Source organism: Neoarius graeffei, chromosome 11 (assembly GCF_027579695.1).
Source record: "Neoarius graeffei isolate fNeoGra1 chromosome 11, fNeoGra1.pri, whole genome shotgun sequence".
Lineage (NCBI taxonomy): Eukaryota > Metazoa > Chordata > Actinopteri > Siluriformes > Ariidae > Neoarius > Neoarius graeffei.
In genome coordinates, this window is record NC_083579.1 from 52788158 (window position 1) to 52808190 (window position 20033).

At 40.2% G+C, this 20033-nt stretch overlaps 1 protein-coding gene across 6 annotated transcripts; it reads left to right on the forward strand.

Moving 5' to 3' along the window:
* Positions 1-860: 860 nt before the first annotated feature.
* cdan1 (codanin 1) lies at positions 861-19520 on the forward strand. Of its 6 annotated transcripts, none has more exons than XM_060934181.1 (28): positions 861-943; positions 2265-2956; positions 3088-3285; positions 4354-4544; positions 6577-6696; positions 6774-6870; positions 6978-7098; positions 9603-9712; positions 9798-9887; positions 9985-10060; positions 10141-10346; positions 10796-10928; positions 11788-11931; positions 12044-12210; positions 12283-12364; positions 12452-12538; positions 13950-14004; positions 14105-14238; positions 14408-14511; positions 14638-14787; positions 14890-14953; positions 15031-15109; positions 16262-16470; positions 16657-16764; positions 17513-17576; positions 17670-17851; positions 17952-18059; positions 18155-19520. In XM_060934181.1, exons 1-28 carry the CDS (start codon positions 866-868, stop codon positions 18248-18250), a joined length of 3945 nt encoding a protein of 1314 aa, XP_060790164.1. In that variant the 5' UTR covers positions 861-865; the 3' UTR covers positions 18251-19520. The 6 variants fall into 6 exon arrangements, with proteins under 6 accessions (XP_060790164.1, XP_060790165.1, XP_060790161.1 ...); XM_060934182.1 differs by having other exon boundaries at positions 6792-6870; XM_060934178.1 differs by having other exon boundaries at positions 12044-12364.
* The last annotated feature ends 513 nt before the right edge of the window (positions 19521-20033 follow it).

Sequence of the window (20033 nt, forward strand, 5' to 3'; positions counted from 1 at the left end):
TTGTGGAGGCAATCACCTATGCCTATGAATCTATGGGACGTACTGTGCCCTCTCCTGTCTGCTGCCATTCGACACATCATGGGCAACATCATGGGCAGCTCTCCGGGGTGTACCACTCTCTGACATTTGTGCTGCTGCAACTTGGTCCAATACATGTACATTTGCCCGGTACTACAGGCTAAATGTTGCGTCCATGCCATTGCTGTGTGCAGCTGTTCTTCCAGAAGGTGGTGATGCTCTTCTGAATTCCTCGTGACTGGGTTGGTATTCGTCTTCCACTAGTGCTTTCAGCACCGCCCTGGCGGTCTGGAGTGAAGGAAATAGAACGCTGGTTACGAATGTAACCGTGGTTCTATGACTAAGTGGAAGACCGCCAGGGTCTTTGGTCACTCGGATTGCGCGAGAATGATCTTGAGGCCAAATAACGTGGGATGTTGCCTTACGTAGGCAGGCACGTCATACATCATGAGATGACAACTTTTGTATGCGGTTCTCGAAACGCGCGGATGCAAAGATGCTTCCACTGGTGCTTTCAGCACCGCCCTGGCGGTCTTCCACTTAGTCATAGAACCACGGTTACATTCGTAACCAGCGTTTCTTCTTCTTCTTTTGGTAGGAGCACAAAACATAGATGTATTCAAGGTGGGTGATTTTAAAAATTATTTTATGTCTTAGTTGCCCAGACAGAACAGAAACAGAACATTTAGGGTTAACATGACCATGCTGGCTGATACAAGCAAGCAAGCAAGCAAGCAAATAATCCCAACGACTATTTTAGCAGGCCTGTTCTGCACCAAAGAAACTCGGACTTTTATTTTGAAAATTAAGTTGCTCTCGTTTCCTTCATTACTTTTCTCTGGACAGAATGGCGGCTCTTTTGGAATCGTTTCTTCAGGGAGATGTGGAGTTGTGCAGAGTTGTGAACTGGCTGCGAGGAGAAACTGTAAGAAATTCACAGCGTATTTATAAGGGATAATTTTTCTATTATTTGTGAGATAAACATGGTATTGTCATCGCAGAGCAGAGAAGAAACAGGGCTCTAAATAGTTCACAACTTCAGTTAGCAACAAACACTTAGCTCAGTAGTGCACTGTGTTCGCCATTTCCTCACAGGAGAGAGAGAGAGAGAGAGAGAGAGAGAAATAAATAAATTAATTAATTAAATCACAGTGAATAAAATGCTAATTTTTTGAAGCTAGCTAAAAGAAGCCACAGTTTACTTCACTTTGCTAGCTGTGTGTATTATGTATGTGTGTACAGTGTGTATATATATTAAAAAAAAAAATATATATATATATATATATATATATATATATATATATAAAATATGTATGTGTGTATGTATGTATGTATGTGTGTGTGTGTGTGTGTGTATATATATATAAATAAGTTTGGTATTTTATACTCCAAAATAAACATACTCGAAATTGCATTAATTTAATGAAATATAACTTTACGACACTATATTTAGAAAACCAATGTGTTTATGTAATTACCTTTGCCCTCTCTTCGTATCTTTGTATTCTCCTTTAGTTTATTATTGTTCTACAATAGGGTGCATCAGTTGCCCCCTAAAAATGAAAAGTTCCTCCGATCATGATGCATTTTTGTTTTTATGTTCCTTTTGGTAAGAAAACACACTGGGTGAAATATTTTGACAAAATTCAAAAGTTTAATGGTGGCACCAGGAGCTCAAAGTTATGGAAAAAGCTGCTATTTTATGACACAATTTCGATCACTTTTCATGAAACATTATGGCACCTTATAGAGTATACCAAATATCTTAGATACACATTTTTAGTACATATTCTAAATATATTATCAAGCACAGTTTGAGTTTTAGCTGTTCATTGAATCATTGTTCAACTACTTTTAAACAATACACATGTATTATGAATCACATTAATGCTTCTCAATCCCTTGCAAAGGTTCTTAACATGATCTCTGGCTCACAAGAAATCAATAAATGGAGTCCAACATTGTGATTCAAACCTTACGCGAAAACATAAAATAAACGTTTTTTGGCAAAAAATGAACCTCATGGTGCCACCATTAGACTTTTGAATATGGTCAAAAATTTTTACAGGATGTCTTTATTGGTGAAAAGGAACACCCAAACAAAAATGCATCAGATTTTATGAAAGTGAGGGCAACTGATGCACCCTATTCTACAACTCAGAATTTCCACAGTTACGGTTCATCTTGTCTGATGTAGTATTATTATGATGCTATACAAAGTTTACTTTTCTGCCATGTCATGCCAGGACTGTAGCCAAGACCAAGATCTGCCATCAACAGTCAAGAAGCAGGAATTTGTGGCATTCCTCCTGAACTTTCTGAGGGATCAGAGCAGTAACACTCTGACTCATGGCCCCAGCACCCCAGCCAAGACCCCCAGCACCACCAGGTCTCTCAGAGCCCAGGGCTCGTCTAGCGAGCGGAGGGCATCAAACAGAACAAGTCAAGGTTCCCGCAGTGCCAGCCGAGTCCAGCTCTTCTCGTCTTCTACCTCCACATCGCAACTGGACAATCCAAGTGAGCAGGACAGTTCATTCGTGACCTCTCCGAGTCTTCCTGGCATAACCGCTTTCAGCAGCCCATCGTTTAGCTCGGGATGGAGTCCAGTTCCTCGATACTTGGCTTCTGAACGTCGATCTGCTCAGCGCCATTCTCTTGGTGACTTTATACCTTCACCTTCAGACACTCAGGCCAGCCCGACGTTTCAGCCGCATCGAGGGCGCAGGAGAAGCAGCGGGTTTGGAGCGTCTGCATCAAGCCGTCAGACTGGAGCCCGCAGTGGCCATTTGGCAGAGGCTGGCGGCTGTGACGGTGCAGGAAGGAAAGAAAGAGGTGGTGGGAGGACTAGTGATTCGGTGTCACCCCCTACACAAGTGGAGCTCAACTTCAACAATTTGGAGGACTTTCCCCCAGTGACTGCATCTCATGCCACCCCTAAGTGAGTGACTTGAAAGCTAATTCTTTCTCTTCTTGAAAAGTGAATGCTGTATTGATTTTTTTCTTACCTTATTATAGTACTGTAAGCTTTTTTTTTTATAGTCAAAGAATGATGTTTCTAAATGTGTTTAGAGCAACAAGACCATCACGGCGCATCAATCCAACACCAGTAAGTGCAGAACGACCGAATTCTAAACCCAAGAGCTGCTTTACCTCCACACCCCTCAGCAAGCCATGCAGTCCTTCCTTCCCGGAGGCCATGGGTACTGGGCAGACTACTGGGAGCCCACTTTGTTTGCAGGAGGAGAGAGAGCTACTAAAGAAAGAAAGGTATTCTTTCTGGTGCTTGAATGCATTTCTCAAATTCTCAAAGGGGAACTGAAGGCAAATTTTTTATTATCAAAATTCTGTTTATCTTGTTTTATAAAATGTAGGAATGCATTTCTGACAGCTATTTTGTCACTGCTATAGTAAGTTATGAGTGTTTGAAATATGCTGTGTAATATATCAGTCCATATGTCAAAGCAATGGCCGTAAACAAGATTTGCTGAGACCTGTGCGAGACATCATAGGATGGAAGTAAAACGTACAGCGGAAATCAAAGTGACCAACATCTACCAACGTTGTCAAAAGATGCATGCGACCTCCTTCGAATGCTGACGTAATCAAGCCGGAAGTTTTCCCTGTGTCCGAAATCGCTCCCTACTCACTATATAGGGCACTATATAGCGGGGACGCCATTTTGTAGTGCTGTCTGAAACCTTAGTGAGGATTATGTGGGAAATGCACTCCGTATAATATGTATTTATCACAAAAATACATGCATGTATTTATTATTTTGAAAACCCACCAGCCGCCTAATCCAGGACTTTTCAATTGTGTGACAGTAATGACGTAAATATCAGCGCGACGGACTAGTCCTTATCCTGTCGTCTTTCCAACTCTTCTCTACTCCACATTAGTTTGAAGTCGTATGGAATAATCTCCATCACTGATGAAGCTGGCGAATCTCGAAATGAATCGAATTTGGAATGATATGGCGATCTGGCCACTGTGTAAACAGTTTTCAAAATGGCGGTGCTGACACTTCACATTTGAAGTCTCGCACAAGTCTCGTGAAGATTGCACGGATAAGCGACGCCTGCTGTGGACCAAACGAACTGCATTCAACATGGCTAAAAACCGAAAAGGCTGATAAATGTAATATAATATGCTAATACGAGTCACGATATAAGGTTAATAAAAACGAAAATGTAATTGAATAACACGTTAATTAAGAAATAAAGCAAGTTTAAAAATCACTTCAGTTCCCCTTCAACTCATTTCTTTCTCATTTTATTTAATATCCTGAGTGTCATGGTGTCTTTGTTACTTTCCCCATGTCCTCTTTTTCTTCAGGTCTAAACTTGCACAGCAGAGCAGCTCCCCACTGAAGCCCAGTGCCAGTGTTTGCACTCCCACCAAATCAGTAGTGAAATCAGGCTCAAAGGTGACTCCTGATCCCAATGCACCCTGCCCTGACCCCACTAAAGTGACCCACGCGCCAGAGCTTGAGCTTTTAGCTGAGCTGTACTGTGCATGTATTTCAGGTGAGATACCACCAGAGGGTGATGTAGAATAAATACTGGTTTAAAACGTTCCTTTTAGCCCAAGAGCATTAGCTCAAAATTGAGTCCAACCCAGAACAAATTAGTAACAAGCTGAATTTTTCAGAATATGTCCAGAATACCCTTAGGAATAACATACTAAAAGTCCCTGGGAATCCACCTTGTGCTATCTGAGAAATTCAAGATGGCGTCCAAAATGGCCGCCGATTGGAGATTTTTCAATATCTCAGGGATAAAACAATATAAATGCAATTAAAATGTTAAATTATATGTTCTCTCATACAAGCAATGCAAATTCACCATTGTCACACTGTTAAAATTAACCAAGATTACAAGGTCATTAATGAGGAAATTACATGGAATTTGATGGTTGACATGATTGACAGATTAGCTTAGTAGGCTACCTACATACATGAACATAATGTAAGACAACAATTAGACATCAATTTCCTTAATATTTAGTGCATCTTTAAGCTTTGATAAAATATTAAAGGGAAATTAAATTTGAGAACTCTATCTTCTAAAACTACAATGGCAAGCTGTTTCAGTACACTTCTTCAACATTCCGGTGACTTTCATGACAAAAAGGTCTGCCTCAATAAAAGCTCTTGCTTATAAACAATGAGTAGACTTAAACACTTCTCAGTGCCTCAGTTGTAATGCTTGGACCTTTGTTGTACCATCAATGAAGTAGGGAATTTATTCAAGCTTGTTTAAGGGTGGAAAAAAATTAATCTTTGAGTTTCTAGCGCCAGTCTTTACTACTAGCAATGCCAGTGTGTTCGGACAAAAAATGACTAAACTCAGCATGACCTTTTAAAAATGACTGAACTCAGCATGATCTTTTAACATGCCATTTATTATTTTACACCACCAATTTACTTTAATTAATATTAATGAAAATAAGTGCTCCAACCCCTAGTAATTGTGTTTGTTGTTTTGTGAACAGAATAGGATGATACGGAGTGAACGAGTAACCAATGGATCCACACTATACACAAATATACTGTTATAATAATGTGTACATTGTTATTATATAATGTTAATACACAATGTAATTAATACACACATGTTGGAATTTACTCTCCTACCCTACAAAACATATTCTGACCTTTTAATTGCATTAATATTTTGTTTTGGGCCTGAGATATGGGCAGATCTCCATTTGGCGGCCATTTTGGACGCCATCTTGAATTTCTCAGAGAGCACAAGGGGGATTTCCAGGGACTTTTAGTATGTTATTCCTAAAGGTATTCTGAACATATTCTGAAATTTTCAGCTTGTTACTAATTTGTTCCGGGTATAACCCTATTACTCCTGGGCTATTTAAAACATTTAAAAAAAGAAAAAAAAAATCAGTGTAGCATATTAAATTGTTTGATATGTTTTAATGCCGTGAGTTTAATTTTAGTTTTTGAGTCTCAGTTTACATTGTCATATTCTCAGTAAGTTATTTAACAGCAGCCCAAGCTGCTTGAATATACAGCAAGAATCAAAACTATTTTTACATCAGTTTTATGGCTTTGTGGCGGTTTTAGGTTTCAGGGTATCGAGTCAATAATCAGACATGACCGTCTCAACAAGTTTAAGCTTATTTCATGAGATCACAAACTGAGCTTCCGAATGCATAACAAATTTGTTCCAAACACCAATCGGTGTAATCATAAGTCATCTAAGAGACTTTGGTTATTTAACCCTTTGGTGACTGACCCCTTGAACATGGTTCCTCCAGGAACGATGATGTTTCAGTCATCAAGACAACGGAAAAACTAAAATACAAGAGCATTTTGTTTTGTGCACAAGAGCATTGTGACGTATCTTTCTGTTTTTGTATTTTAGTTCTTCTGTTGTCTTGACAACTGAAAAGTCATAGTTCCTGGAGGAACCATTTTCAAGGGGTCAGTCACCAAAGGGTTAAAAAAAAAAAAAAATCACACTTTTGAGTATAAAAGTATTTTCTGGTCAGGTGTTTGCTCATTTTGGTGTATTTTTATTTTTTAAACGTTCATTATAGAGAACTTGGTGCCGTGTGTGTTCCTGGAGCTGTTCTTTGTGCTGCAGCTGCTGACTTCATGGAGTGTATCAACCTCTGAACCTACAGAAGTGCTTCCCAGTGTATGTGAAAGAAAGACAGGTTAGTGTTGCGCTCATGTCTCTCAGCCATTTCTCATCCCTGCCTGAACTCATCATCTTCCTTCTCTGTTATATAAGATGTTTGCCATTTTTCAGATTATCTTGGAAGAGCTTATTTGGGAAATGTCCACAGCTGTGTGTATTTTGCAGTGCGAGTTCTGGAGAATCAGTTGCCGTGAGTGTGTTTATCTTCTCCTTGCTTTTATTTTTCCTGCCTTGCTTTTGTGTTGATTGGTTCTGTTTTTGCCTGCCTTATTTATTTTTTCTCTTCTCTCTCCTCAGTTTGCTTTCACATCTGGACCACTGCACACTGCGCCTCCTAGCAGAGAATGAAAGAATTGCCACTTTCTGTCCCGTGCTGCGAGATCGCCTGGCACAAGCTCAGGGTACCTGCATAGCTAAGGTTTGCAATCCATAAATGACACTCTTTTGATCCCATCCAGTTTTTATCCCCTGCTGGCCGAAGGGGGATTATGTCGTGGTGATGTCCATTTGTCCGTCCGTCCCGGGAAGGGTGCTCGCCTTCTGAAATCAACTCCTCTCACAATTTTTGGAGGAATTTCACTAAACTTGGCAGGATTCTGTTATATGTCGGTAATAGGCATATTGTAATTTTGTTAAATTCGGTCACATTTTACCAGAGTTACAGCCCCTTGATTAACAAAATTATACTTTGCCAATTTCATGAGTGTATTTTTCCTTCTGAAATTAAGTCCTCTCTCAATTTTTGGAGGAATTTCATGAAACTTGGTAAAAGGCCTTGTTATATGTCATTAGTACGCATATTATTTTGTTCACTTCAGTTGCATTTTTACCAGAGTTGTAGCCCTTGATTAACAACCTTGCACTTTTCACAATTTTATGAAGGTGTGCTTGCCTTCTGACATCAACTCCTCTCAATTTTTGGATGAATTTCTCAAAGCTTGGCAAAAGGCCTTGTTATCTCATCTCATCTCGTTATCTCTAGCCACTTTATCCTTCTACAGGGTCGCAGGCAAGCTGGAGCCTATCCCAGCTGACTACGGGCGAAAGGTGGGGTACACCCTGGACAAGTCGCCAGGTCATCACAGGGCTGATACATAGACACAGACAACCATTCACACTCACATTCACACCTACGGTCAATTTAGAGTCACCAGTTAACCTAACCTGCATGTCTTTGGACTGTGGGGGAAACCAGAGCACCCGGAGGAAACCCACACGGACACGGGGAGAACATGCAAACTCCACACAGAAAGACCCTCGCCGGCCACGGGGCTCGAACCCGGACCTTCTTGCTGTGAGGCGACAGCGCTAACCACTACACCACCGTGCCGCCCCAGGCCTTGTTATATGACAGTAATGCATGTATTGCGATTTAATTTCGTTTGTAAAAATTTTACCAGCGTTTTGACCCTTGATTAAATAACTTTGACAATTTCATGAAGGTGTACGTTCTTCTGAAATCAACTCCTCTCACAATTTGTGGAGGAATTTCACCAAACTTGGCAAAAGGCTTTGTTATATGACAGTTATACACATATTGAAATTTCGTTTAATTTGGGCAAATTTTACCAGCGTTATGCCCTTGATTATTAACAAACTTTGGCAATTTCATCAAGGTGTACTTGCTTTCTGAAATCAACTTCCCTCAATTTTTATCCCCTGCTGGCTGAAAGGCCCAAAGGGGGATTATGTCGTGGCGATGTCTGTCTGTCCTGGGAAAAGTACTTGCCTTTTGAAATCAACTCCTCTCGCAGTTTTTGGAGGAATTTCACCAAACTTGACAGGATTCTTTGTTACATGTCGATAATATGCATATTGTAATTTTGTTCATTTTAGTTGCATTTTACCAGAGTTATAGCATAGTTGCCAGCGGGGGATATTGTACTCTCAGAGCACTCTTGTTTAATTTTACAGAAGTAAGCAAATTAGTAGCCCAGGCATCTGAGACGAGCAGATTTTCATGTCCCATTTATTAGTGTTTTCTTCCTAGTTGACTGGAAAATAATTCAGTTCAATAACGCGATAGCTATGTTTAAGCGTACTTCACTGCACAGTGGTGCAACTTCATTAATGATTGAAATATCATACTTCCAATCGTAGGTCGCGTTAACCGACAATTGTCCGTCATTGACGGATTTTTTTTAGCTATGACGGAAAAATCTGAAGGCCGTCGGTCATTTTGACGGATGTTTACCGTTACCAATAACAATAATAGCCTAATAATAACAATAATAAAACATAATGAAACACACAATTGAAATGATTGGCAAGTTGTGGCAGAGTTTTCTTACATACAGTATACATAGTCTTCACTGCCGTCACTTTCAATCTGAGCCGACGTTGCGGCAGTCTTGATGTTCAGTGCATAGGCTACTCATGTATCCATTGTTTGAAGGTTTGAGGAAGGTTTGAGCTCACGCAAACGGGTCAAATTAGATTGTCACTTAAACCGTTGTAGTGGACTGTTCATATTTTAACTGCAGTTGTCTTGCTACGTTGTAAAATAACATTGTTCATATGCCCGTTAAGGCACAACAGCCGCAATGTTTTTAGCGGAGGGAAAATGGGTTCACAAGTGACCGAACGTCAGAATCTCTGTTCATCTTTTTGCATCATAAATACATAAATAAATGATTAAATACAAGCTTGTTCTGTGAATTAATTTTTAAATGAAAATGAGTCCATGAAAACACAAGTTATTAAATATATAGCATTTATAGCCTATATACATTGTCATTTAAAAGTTAAAATAAAATGACAGATAATAATGGACAGTGACGGAATTTTTACGACCCTGTCCGTCAAAATGACGGACAATGAAAAAGTCTAACGCAACCACTGCTTCCAATCCCCCCCTCCTCCCCACACATGAACCTCTTGTTTTAGCACAAAATTGGCATCTTGTCTTCATTGGCACCCTAGGTACTACCAAGCCATCCCACCTTCATTCATTCAGTGCCGTTCCAGCCAGCCACTGACAACCGAACTAACTTCAGCAGTGATAAAGCCTTCCACATCTTTAAAAAACAAAGGTATAGTAGAAACTCACTGAAGTCTCAGTGTGTGCCGTTACAACAAAATCCTGTTATTCCATGTATCTGTATATCCCTGTTCCAGAGATATTTTTTACGAGCTGCTTAGAGAGTGGGAAGATTATCATAAGGAGCCAAGGTGGGAGTTTGAGACAGCACTAGGCAACCGGGTCAGGTGAGGTGGCTGTTCCGTTTAAGTGTCAATAATAATGTGATGAAAGTCTATGATAATGCTTTCTAATACATGATGCTGCTAATATTTATTCCCCCAGGGGAATGGTCAGTCAGTTGACTGTAGCAGGAAACCATGGTCACTTTGCCAGGCTTTTCCAGAAGCAGCTGGTTCAGGTAAGCCGTGATGGGGTTTTTCCTTGGATGTGGACTGCACTGCTGGCTCGCACACACATTCATTGTATTTCTTGCTGTAGATGTGCAAGGGCCACACTGAGCTCGGCTCTCCTGGTGATGCTCCAGATGCAGATCTGCTGGGCATGGTGGGGGCAGACAGCCTGGGGAGGCTGAAGCGCCTGCAAGAGCGTCTGATCCAGCCACAGGCTCTAAGTGGCCCATGCCCTCCTCCGTCTTTCCCTGGATACCAGGAGTTCTTCAGAGATTTCCTACAGATAGCTAGCTGGTAAAATTACTTTAGTCATGCTTTTATTTTCTTTTTCTGCATGAATCTGTCTGTGACATTAAATTTGTCATTGTGACAGCTAATTTGTATGATTTAACTTTAAACCGTATTTTAACTGAAGAGGCAAGCAGTGCTGCTGTCTTGGCCAATGTGGAGTTTTTAGGCATTTATAGTGCGACTCATTAGTTCAAATGTTCAGATTAATTTGCTGCTAAAGTTTTTAGACAGTCATTAAATGGTTTATTTCTAACATGTTCAAAATTTTTTTGGGAATTTTACAATCCTTATTTCAAATTGAAATATGTATGATGATGCCAATCGGCCTGCATAAAAACTGTTCAGTTTATGAACCATGATTGATCAAAAATGGTAACATTCACATGCCAACACTGTTGTATTGAGATTACTTGTACAGTGTCTGTTTTTCATGCTCCTCCTCTCTGACCCAGCTGCCAATTGAACCAACACCTGAAGGATGGGTTGTGTCAGCAGCTACTGCAGTTGAATGAGGTGTCTATCCTGGGCCCTGATGGCTCCCCGACCACAGGAGAGGAAGGGGGTGATGGAGACATGGAGCAACAGGTTTGAACCGTGTGATTGGTTAAAATAGAATATCAAGAATGCTCAGTGTGGCTCTGAATGAATTTTGCAGCAGTTGTCTAATTGCATGGTTAAACACTAAATGCATATTTAACAGTTATTCCACAAAATCGGGTCGTACGTGAGCTGGTAGCTAACGAGGAGCGTAGTGCCGAGCCGGTTATAATCCATATACAACGAGACTGAGTGGAAGGACTGTTTTATTCTCTCCGCATTCACTGGATTTTGAGAAACAGAGTATTTTCATTTTTTGCAAATTCGATAAATAAAAACTTTATACAAAACGTCCAACAAAATCATTCTGCTTAGAATGTAATCAAACCGGTGAAATGACAGTAGCAATTTGTGAAATGTTATAATAAAAATTCTTGAAAAAAAAAGCATTCTTACCATCAAATACTTTCATTTCATATTTTGTTGCTTTTGCAGTTTTGTTTTCGAGTAGTTTTTATTTTATTATGTTCTCGGTTGGTTCAGCATCATGCTCCGCCATTTTGTTTTTCTGTACTAACGGTATATGAGCTGATAGCCTAGTAGTCGAGTAGCCAATCAGAGCATGCGATTGCTCATATCCAGTGAATGTGGATAGAATAATTTGCTTTATTTACTTTTAAATGTATTTTATTTAATTATTTAATCTAAAGTTATTTGCGATGTAATTCCAAAAATATTTTAGCACATATGTGTACCATTTTTATTATTTAGAGGCTTGACTCAACCACATACAAGCACAGATTGTGTTTACGCCATTAAGCTTAAGACACTGTACTAAAGTTGCTAAGTTTGAATTATAAATGAGCGCTGAACCTCACCTCGCTTTATTGTCTTTCTCTCGCTGAAGGATGAGAAGCAGCGCTTTTCTTCAGTACTCCTTGTGGCTCGACTTCTTGCCAAGTTCCTGGGCTTCATTTCTTTTATGCCCTACCAGACCTCCGAGGCACCATCCAGAGAGATCCAGGAGGCTGCTATCGCTCTGCGCAGTCAGGTACATGCATCTGCCAAGCATGATTGAGAAATCTCTTGACTACATGAGTGCTTTTTGAGGGAGTTGGTTGAAGTTCATAGATTTGTGTGTGTTTTTCCTGTGTATTTTTCAGAGCGCCCCAGCACTGGACGTCTCTGCAGTTTTGACGAGTTGTGTACGCAGGAAACGCACTGTGCTTACTGTTCCCTGGCTGGTCGAGTTCCTCTCCATGCTGGACTACACCGGGCCATTTCTGCCCTGCTACAGAACTGCTCTAGGCCTCCTACTTCAAATCTACAGGTTTGTCACATGCAACAGATATGATGGGTTTTGTATTTGTAAATGTTCCAAGCGTATGTGTGTTTGTGTTAGGAGGATGAGATTGGGTAAAGTTGGAGAGCAATGTTACTTGAATCAGATGTTGTTGGTGGCAGTGCTGGGTTGGCTTTTCCAGGTGAGAACTCGCACTAAAATGACTTGGAACGCACATGAACAGGGTTCCACACAGGACGAGACTAATATTCACACTATCTGACTCCAGATCCCAGTCTTTCCAGAGGATCTGTTCTTTAGCATTAATGTGCAGGAACTAGAAGACCTGGAGAATCACAATAGCAGTCAAGGGCTGGTGAGTAAATGCCATTATTTCAGTCATCAGAATCTGTAGTTTGAGAAATGTTTCACTGTTAAGGCCTCTTTGTAGTTAGAATATAGAAACAGATTGGACTTGTTTCATTATGATTGTAACAGGCAAATTTCTATTTTTACATCATATAAGTACTGTCAATGCCAAAATAATTGCCACTCGTAAAATGGGCATTTTTTAATTTAAGTATTGAAGTTATTTATATTTTTCACTCGGGTACTTGAGAACTATTTAATTAGTTTTTTTATCCCCCACTGGCCGAAAGGCCCGAAGGGGGATTATGTCATGGTGATGTCTGAAATGAACTCCTCTCACAATTTTTGGAGGAATTTCACAAAACTTGGTAAACGGCATTGTGTCATGTCATTAGTACGCATATTATTTTGTTCAATTCAGTTGCATTTTACCAGAGTTGTGGCCCTTGATTAACAACCTTGTACTTTCACAATTTCATGAAGGTGTGTTTGCCTTCCGACATCAACTCCTCTCACAATTTTTGGACAAATTTCTCAAAGCTTGGCAAAAGGCCTTGTTATATGACAGTAATACGCATATTGCGATTTAATTTCGTTTGTGAAAATTTTACCAGAGTTTTGACCCTTGATTAAATAACTTGTACTTTGACAATTTCACGAAGGTGTACGTTCTTCTGAAATCAACTCCTCTCACAATTTGTGGAGGAATTTCACCAAACTTGGCAAAAGGCTTTGTTATATGACAGTTATACACGCATCGAAATTTTTGTTTAATTTGGGCAAATTTTACCAGAGTTATGCTCTTGATTATTAACAAACTTGTACTTTGGCAGTTTCATCAAGGTGTGCTTGCTTTCTGAAATCAACTTCCCTCACAACTTTTATCCCCCGCTGGCCGAAAGGCCCAAAGGGGGATTATGTCGTGGCGATGTCTGTCCGTCCCGGGAAGGGTACTCACCTTCTGAAATCAACTCCTCTCACAATTTTTGGAGGAATTTCACAAAACCTGACAGGATTCTTTGTTCTATGTCAGTAATGCACATATTGCAATTTTGTTCAATCTTATTTTACCAGAGTTATGGCATAGTTGCCAGTGGGGGATATTGTACTCTCAGAGCACTCTTGTTTTTCTATAGTAATTTATTCCAATAAATCTAACAGTAAAATTAGTTTATGCCAGTAAAACTAAATGTCATCTTTTAAATCATTGCATTAAATTGTTCTCAGTCTCTGAGAACTGTTTCTTTTAAACTAGGGTATAAATATGAGGTGGCACACATGTACAGTCTGTTTGTAATCGATTATCATGTAGAAAACCAAAGAGCTTTCGACACAAACGAGACAGCTGTACAAATAATTCTCGAGCTGAAAGTCTCAATATTGACCAAGTAGTAAGTACCAGTGTGTTTTCTTCTCAGGACAATCTGCCCTTAGTGGATCAGCAGCTTCTGTATACCTGCTGCCCATATTTAGGTGAGAGGAAATCCTTAGTATTGCCTACAAATGAGAGATTCTAGCAGTCATCTTATGTTGACGATTATATATTGAGTGCGGTTGGAAATCGTTTAACCAGGGGAGTTTCGCAAGTTGTTGGCAGCTTTTGTGTCAGGAAGTGCATCCAAGGCTGGAGGCTTTATCCGCAAGATCACACCTACATCTGCTGAGCCCAGAGGTCCCCCCATCACCCGCTCTCAGCAGAAACTACAGGTAATTCAGGTTTTTATTATCGTTGACTTAAAATGAACAAGAATGAGCAAATATCTACCTAGTTTGTTTCCTGCTTATGCAAAAACACATATCCAGTCAGAAAAATAAACCTGCAACTTTTATGTATGGATTACTATATAAAAGTGGCATTTATTATCATTTATTATAGCTGGATCTGGAGCAGGCCTTCTTTCATAATCAGCCTCCTTCACTTAAACGTACTGTGGAATTTGTGGCTGAACGAGTTGGATCGAACTGTGTCAAACATATCAAGTCAGTTTCAATTCTTATTGTTTCATATTATGTATTTTCTGTGTTGATATTGTATTGGCATGTTAGATTTTGCTGTTGTCTTATTTGCAGATTTTTTATAATTTTGTGTGTGTGTGAGTGAATCAGGGCTACTTTGGTGTCTGAGCTGGTGCAGGGTGGAAAGAAGACTCTCAGGGATGGTTTGGGTTCAGATAATGTTAATGCAGCCAAGCTGAATGACTCGATCTGTGCTCAGCTTTGTGACGCAGGCATGCAGGCCGTGGAGAGAGCCACCAGGTCAGCTATAGTACTTGTATAGTCATGCGTATGTGAGTGGTTTTTAATTTTTATTTATTTTTTTAACCCTTGACTTTTGTGTGCTTGTGTTTCCTGTACTAGGTTTTGCAGCGAGAATGCTCCAAGAGCCGTAAGGGTTCTTTTGCCTGATGAGACATCTCAACCTGTAAGTAGCCTCATGTAGCAGTTGTTCTAACTAGTGACAATACTCAACATTCCCTAAGCAAAACTTGTGTCTTGCAGGTTCTGACAACAGCCGAGAGCATCACCACACGTCTGGCAACTGAGAAAGCCTGCAGCTGGCTCTCCTCCCATATAACAGGTACTGTACTGAAGCACTCATAATGATCCTAATGCATTACTGGTAATTATTATACATACAAGACACTTTTTCGATGGAATAAAAACATGTATTCTAATCCCTTCTAGCGGGTTCCATTCATGTGGTTTGATATGCTAATATTATTGGATGCTATCACGTCTCCTACATGTATTCTGTCACTCGACCCAATGGAGGAGGAGTGTTGAATATGGTTGACGATAGTGCATGGTTGTCAAGACATGACGTCACATGTCGGAGCCAATTCGAATATTCAGTGGGAGTTTTCTGCTGCACATGCACAGAAGCATTTCTTTGTTCGCCGGCGGCGGCGCCCACAGTAAACCATCGCAGTGAATTGAAAATGCCATAAGATGCGTATTTACATGTAAAACTTCCGCGCTAGGGCGGCACGGTGGTGTAGTGGTTAGCGCTGTCGCCTCACAGCAAGAAGGTCCGGGTTCGAGCCCCGTGGCCGGCGAGGGCCTTTCTGTGCGGAGTTTGCATGTTCTCCCCGTATCCGCGTGGGTTTCCCCCACAGTCCAAAAACATGCAGGTTAGGTTAACTGGTGACTCTAAATTGACCGTAGGTGTGAATGTGAGTGTGAATGGTTGTCTGTGTCTATGTGTCAGCCCTGTGATGACCTGGCGACTTGTCCAGGGTGTACCCCGCTTTTCGCCCGTAGTCAGCTGGGATAGGCTCCAGCTTGCCTGCGACCCTGTAGAACAGGATAAAGCGGCTAGAGATAATGAGATGAGGCTTCCGCGCTAGCCAGCAACTTTGACAATTTGTAAACAAACGTGGCCGCCAGGTTTGCTTCATTAAATACGGAAGATTTTGAGAGAATTTTGAAAGACGTGTTGAACACCCGAAAGGCTCCTGTTCTTAACTTTTTGTAAAATCTATAACTGTTCCATTGAATGTGTATGTATTAATAATAATAATATTGGCTGGCTTTTTTCATGGTATATCAGATGGATTCCATTCAGTTAGCATGATCTTGAACCAGTCGAAGAGAAGTTCAGTATCATGCTAGCTGAATGGAATATATCTGATATACCATGAAAAAAAAAGCCAGCCAATATTATTTAAATATGGCATGATCCCTATGTAGTATAATTTGAAGCATTATGTATGCATATGCTTCTCTATAGCGTTTATAAAAGGGGAATGGAAAAGTACTTTCGAACGGGTGATGAAGAATGCACCGTGTGTTACAAGCATCGAGTCTGTGGATGCAGGAGGATCTGGAAAGAGTGGACAGACACAGAAAAGCTCTTCAGGACAGGATGCTGGGTCCTCATGCCCCAAAGATTGTTCCCACAAAGGTCCGCTGGCATCAGATGTTGTTATTGAGATAAAGGTACTGACAGGATACTCACTGTTGTAAATGTCTGTTATATGCCATGATTAAAAATTACTACTGGTAACAATAGTGGTTATTATACTAAAAAAAAAAAGCTTTCTGCATTTAGATAAATGTTTTGTCAGAGTTTGTTTAGCTTGCTTAGTTTAGCTTGCTTAGTTTATACACAATTGTTCATTTCAGGAGGTGCTGAGCATCGCAGTAGGGCCCAGTTCTGAAGAGGAAGTTTTTACAGTGAAGCGGATTGGCTCTTTGCTAGATAAAGTGGAACAGACACTAAGATGTAGAAAGGTACTGACTGTTTCCCCTCATTTATACATTTGAATTTCTATAGCTATTGTTTTTATTATCCCAGAAACAGGTTCCTTCCGTCTGGTCACGTTTTCGTTTCCGGGCCATATCTTTAAAATTCCGGGCGGGCCATATCTTTAAAACTACTGAAGATATCTTCATGAAACTTTGTATACATATCAAGCAACATGTGAACTGGTGCCTTTTGCTATTTTGGATTTTTGAAAAAAAGTATTTTTCAAGTTTTTACGTAAAAAATAGATTTTGACTTAGTTTCTAAGAGCAGTGTTCGTTTCCGGAGCGTATATCCAAAACTATTCATGATATGGATTTGAAACTTGGTATACATGTTAACAAGGTGATGTAGATGTGCCTTTTCATACGAAGAAATTTGAGAAATTTAGTCTCTCAGGATAGTCTTAGGGGTCAGTTTTGTTTCTGGAGCAGAACTCGAAAACTGAGTGGTATGGTCTTGAAATGTGTTGATTAAGTAATGTATATGTGCTTTTTGATGCTAAGAAATGTGAGAAATTTAAATTTTTAGCTCACCTGGACCAAAGGTCCGGTGGGTTTATGCCATGGGCTGCTGAGGTCAGTGTAAAGAGGTAGGGTTGGTTTCCTGCAGCAGAACTTGAAAAATGTGACAAATAATATATTGAAACTTGGTATATAGTTGGTATATAGGGCGGGGGATATAGATGATGCCGTCTTCTTGTTTGATTATCCTTTCTTTCTGTTCTGTTTGCAGTTCATGTCTTCAGTAGCTGAGCAGATGCTCTTGCGTTGTACTGTCTTGTTGGCCTGCAAGTTAGGTAATTATGTATGAAATGTACACGGGTATAATAAACCAGATAAAATGCACCATTCCTAGTGTAATATTTTGTTTTTTGCATGTGTTTGGATAGTGTCTGGAGAGCTACCCTTGGTGACCCCAGCTGGGGGTAACAGGAGCGAAGCTGTCAATGTTGAATCTTTATTGAATGAGTTGGTTGCCCTGTGGACTCGTATTCCTTCAGCCCCTGTGACTTTTCACCTTCTCTTCAGTGAGCTGACGCTCACTGCCATCATCAATGCCAGTGACCTGCAGGTGACCACCAATCACAGTAGAACTGACACTGCTGATATTTATTCAATTTTATGTGTGGCTACAGCAGTTTGAATGCAGTTTTGTTTATCCGCCCGTACAGAGATATAACTACCTGCTCTTCGTTAGAACGCTTCTAGAGAAAGGCCTTCTGAAAGAGGAAGAATTGGGCTCTCACTGGGCAAGGCTATCAGAGTTATCTTTTCCAGTGGTAATGGTCTCATACACCCAGCACATGGGAAATCAGCTCAACACCATTGTTTAGTCACATCAACAGTGTCATAATTTTTGTCTGCTTTATTGCAGGAATTCATTGAGGATTTTCAGAAGCTGTCTCTGGCCTCTCCTCCTTCATCAGTGCCTGTTGTGAAATCTAATGACATATTGCAGATCTCCCAGTGACCAAAAGAGGGAGACACCCTCCACTACGTGCCAAATATACAAAGGAAAACAACTGATCGCTTTAGCTGTTTTGAATTTTAAAATGATTTTAAACTCTGTTTCCTATATGGCGAGCATTGATACTGTAAAAGCACTTGCCTAAAATTACTTGGCAATTTTCTGATGCACTGCAAATTTCTTTACAACATCCTCACAGGTGTTAAGCCTTAATGCTTCCAGCGTGCGTCTTGTACATGCCCTTGATCAAGCCAGTTACAGTGTCCTGAAACCTGATGTGCTATAGAATAGCATTTGGTCCTCAAAGTAGCAATTGCGATCTATTTGCGCTTCAGATTGGGATTCCTCTTTAAATATTTTTATGGAAATAAGGTTATAGAAAGAGAGCTGTGTTCAAGGGGAAAAGCTATTTAAAATGTCGATCATTTTGGCCATCGTTTTAACAGAGAGCTTTTGGGAATGTTTGTATAATCCTTCTAATTGGGGAAGAGAAGTGGTGCAATAGATCCAGGCAGTGCAGTTACTTGGATCGTGAGTCTAAAATACACTACATGCCCAAACATTTGTGGACAAACCATTACTACACTTGTATGTGCCTTTGAACATTCTGGCTACAAGAACATTTAGTGAGGTTGGGTGAGGAGGCCTGAGGTGCAGTCAGTGTTCCAGTTCATCCCTGAAGGTGTTCAGTGGGGTTGAGGTCAGGGCTGTGTGCAGGCAACTTGAGTTCTTCCACACCAACCTTGACAAACCATGTTTTCCATGGACTTTGCTTTGTGCACAGGGGTGTTGTCATGTGTGCTTTCAACTTTGTGGCAACGTTTTAGGGAAGATCCACATATGGGTGTGATGGTCAGGTGCCCACAAACCTATGGCCATATAGTGTGCATCACTTATGTATCGATATTATAGTTATGCATCCTTGAGATATGTACATTTCATAAGTGCGTGAGTCCAGTACAGAGGTGCAGGGGACGTCTTGTACACCTCTCTGGGAAAATAATATATCTAGGCCTAAAAGGACATGCAGTAAAGTACAGAAAATTGCACTGATGGACACTTGCATCATGTTAACTCCTTTTATGTCAGGCATCTGATTGTGTGATAATCTTATCCATATTCTAGATGTACGTCTTTATGTATAAATGATTGTTGCTCAGAATGCTTTGGAATGCATTTTAATGGACACTTGGTTCATGTTGGACTTGAATGTTATCAGTTGGTTTTAAACGATGTTTAATATAAAAAATATAATAAATGTTTAGTAATTGGTTTATGTGCATGCCTTTTTATTTAAATGACCGACAGTTTTGATATTTCACTTGTTGGCAAACAAAAAAGGGTCTGAGGGAGGATGTGTATTCAATATAGACAAAGTTACTGCTGGTCAGTGTTTCTTTAGATATTGCTACCCTAAACACAGATGCAAGGTGTAAAGATGTAAGAATTATTCACCTGTAGGTGTGTGTGTATGCATGCTGCTCTGCTGTCCCATCAAGGGTGTTTTCCTGGGTATAGGCCACAGAGCCAATTTGACCCTGATCAGGATAAAGAGATTTATAGAAGATCAATGAAAAAAAAAAAAAATATATATATATATATATATATATATATATATATATATAAATTAGTCCAGAATAATGAAGTTTTGGGGCGGCATGGTGGTGTAGTAGTTAGCACTGTCACCTCACAGCAAGAAGTTTCTGGGTTTGAGCCCAATGGCCGACGGAAGCCTTTCTGTATGGAGTTTGCATGTTCTCCCTGTGTCGGTGTGGGTTTCCTCCAG

What these genes read in the sequence shown, in the direction of transcription:
- cdan1 (XM_060934178.1), top strand. Translation starts at nt 866, where the DNA reads ATGGCGGCTCTTTTGGAATCGTTTCTTCAGGGAGATGTGGAGTTGTGC. An exon ending in GAGCTACTAAAGAAAGAAAG is followed by an intron (nt 3,286 to 4,353) that starts GTATTCTTTCTG and finishes CTTTTTCTTCAG; the next exon opens with GTCTAAACTTGCACAGCAGA. An exon ending in GCTCTCCTCCCATATAACAG is followed by an intron (nt 15,110 to 16,261) that starts GTACTGTACTGA and finishes GCTTCTCTATAG; the next exon opens with CGTTTATAAAAGGGGAATGG.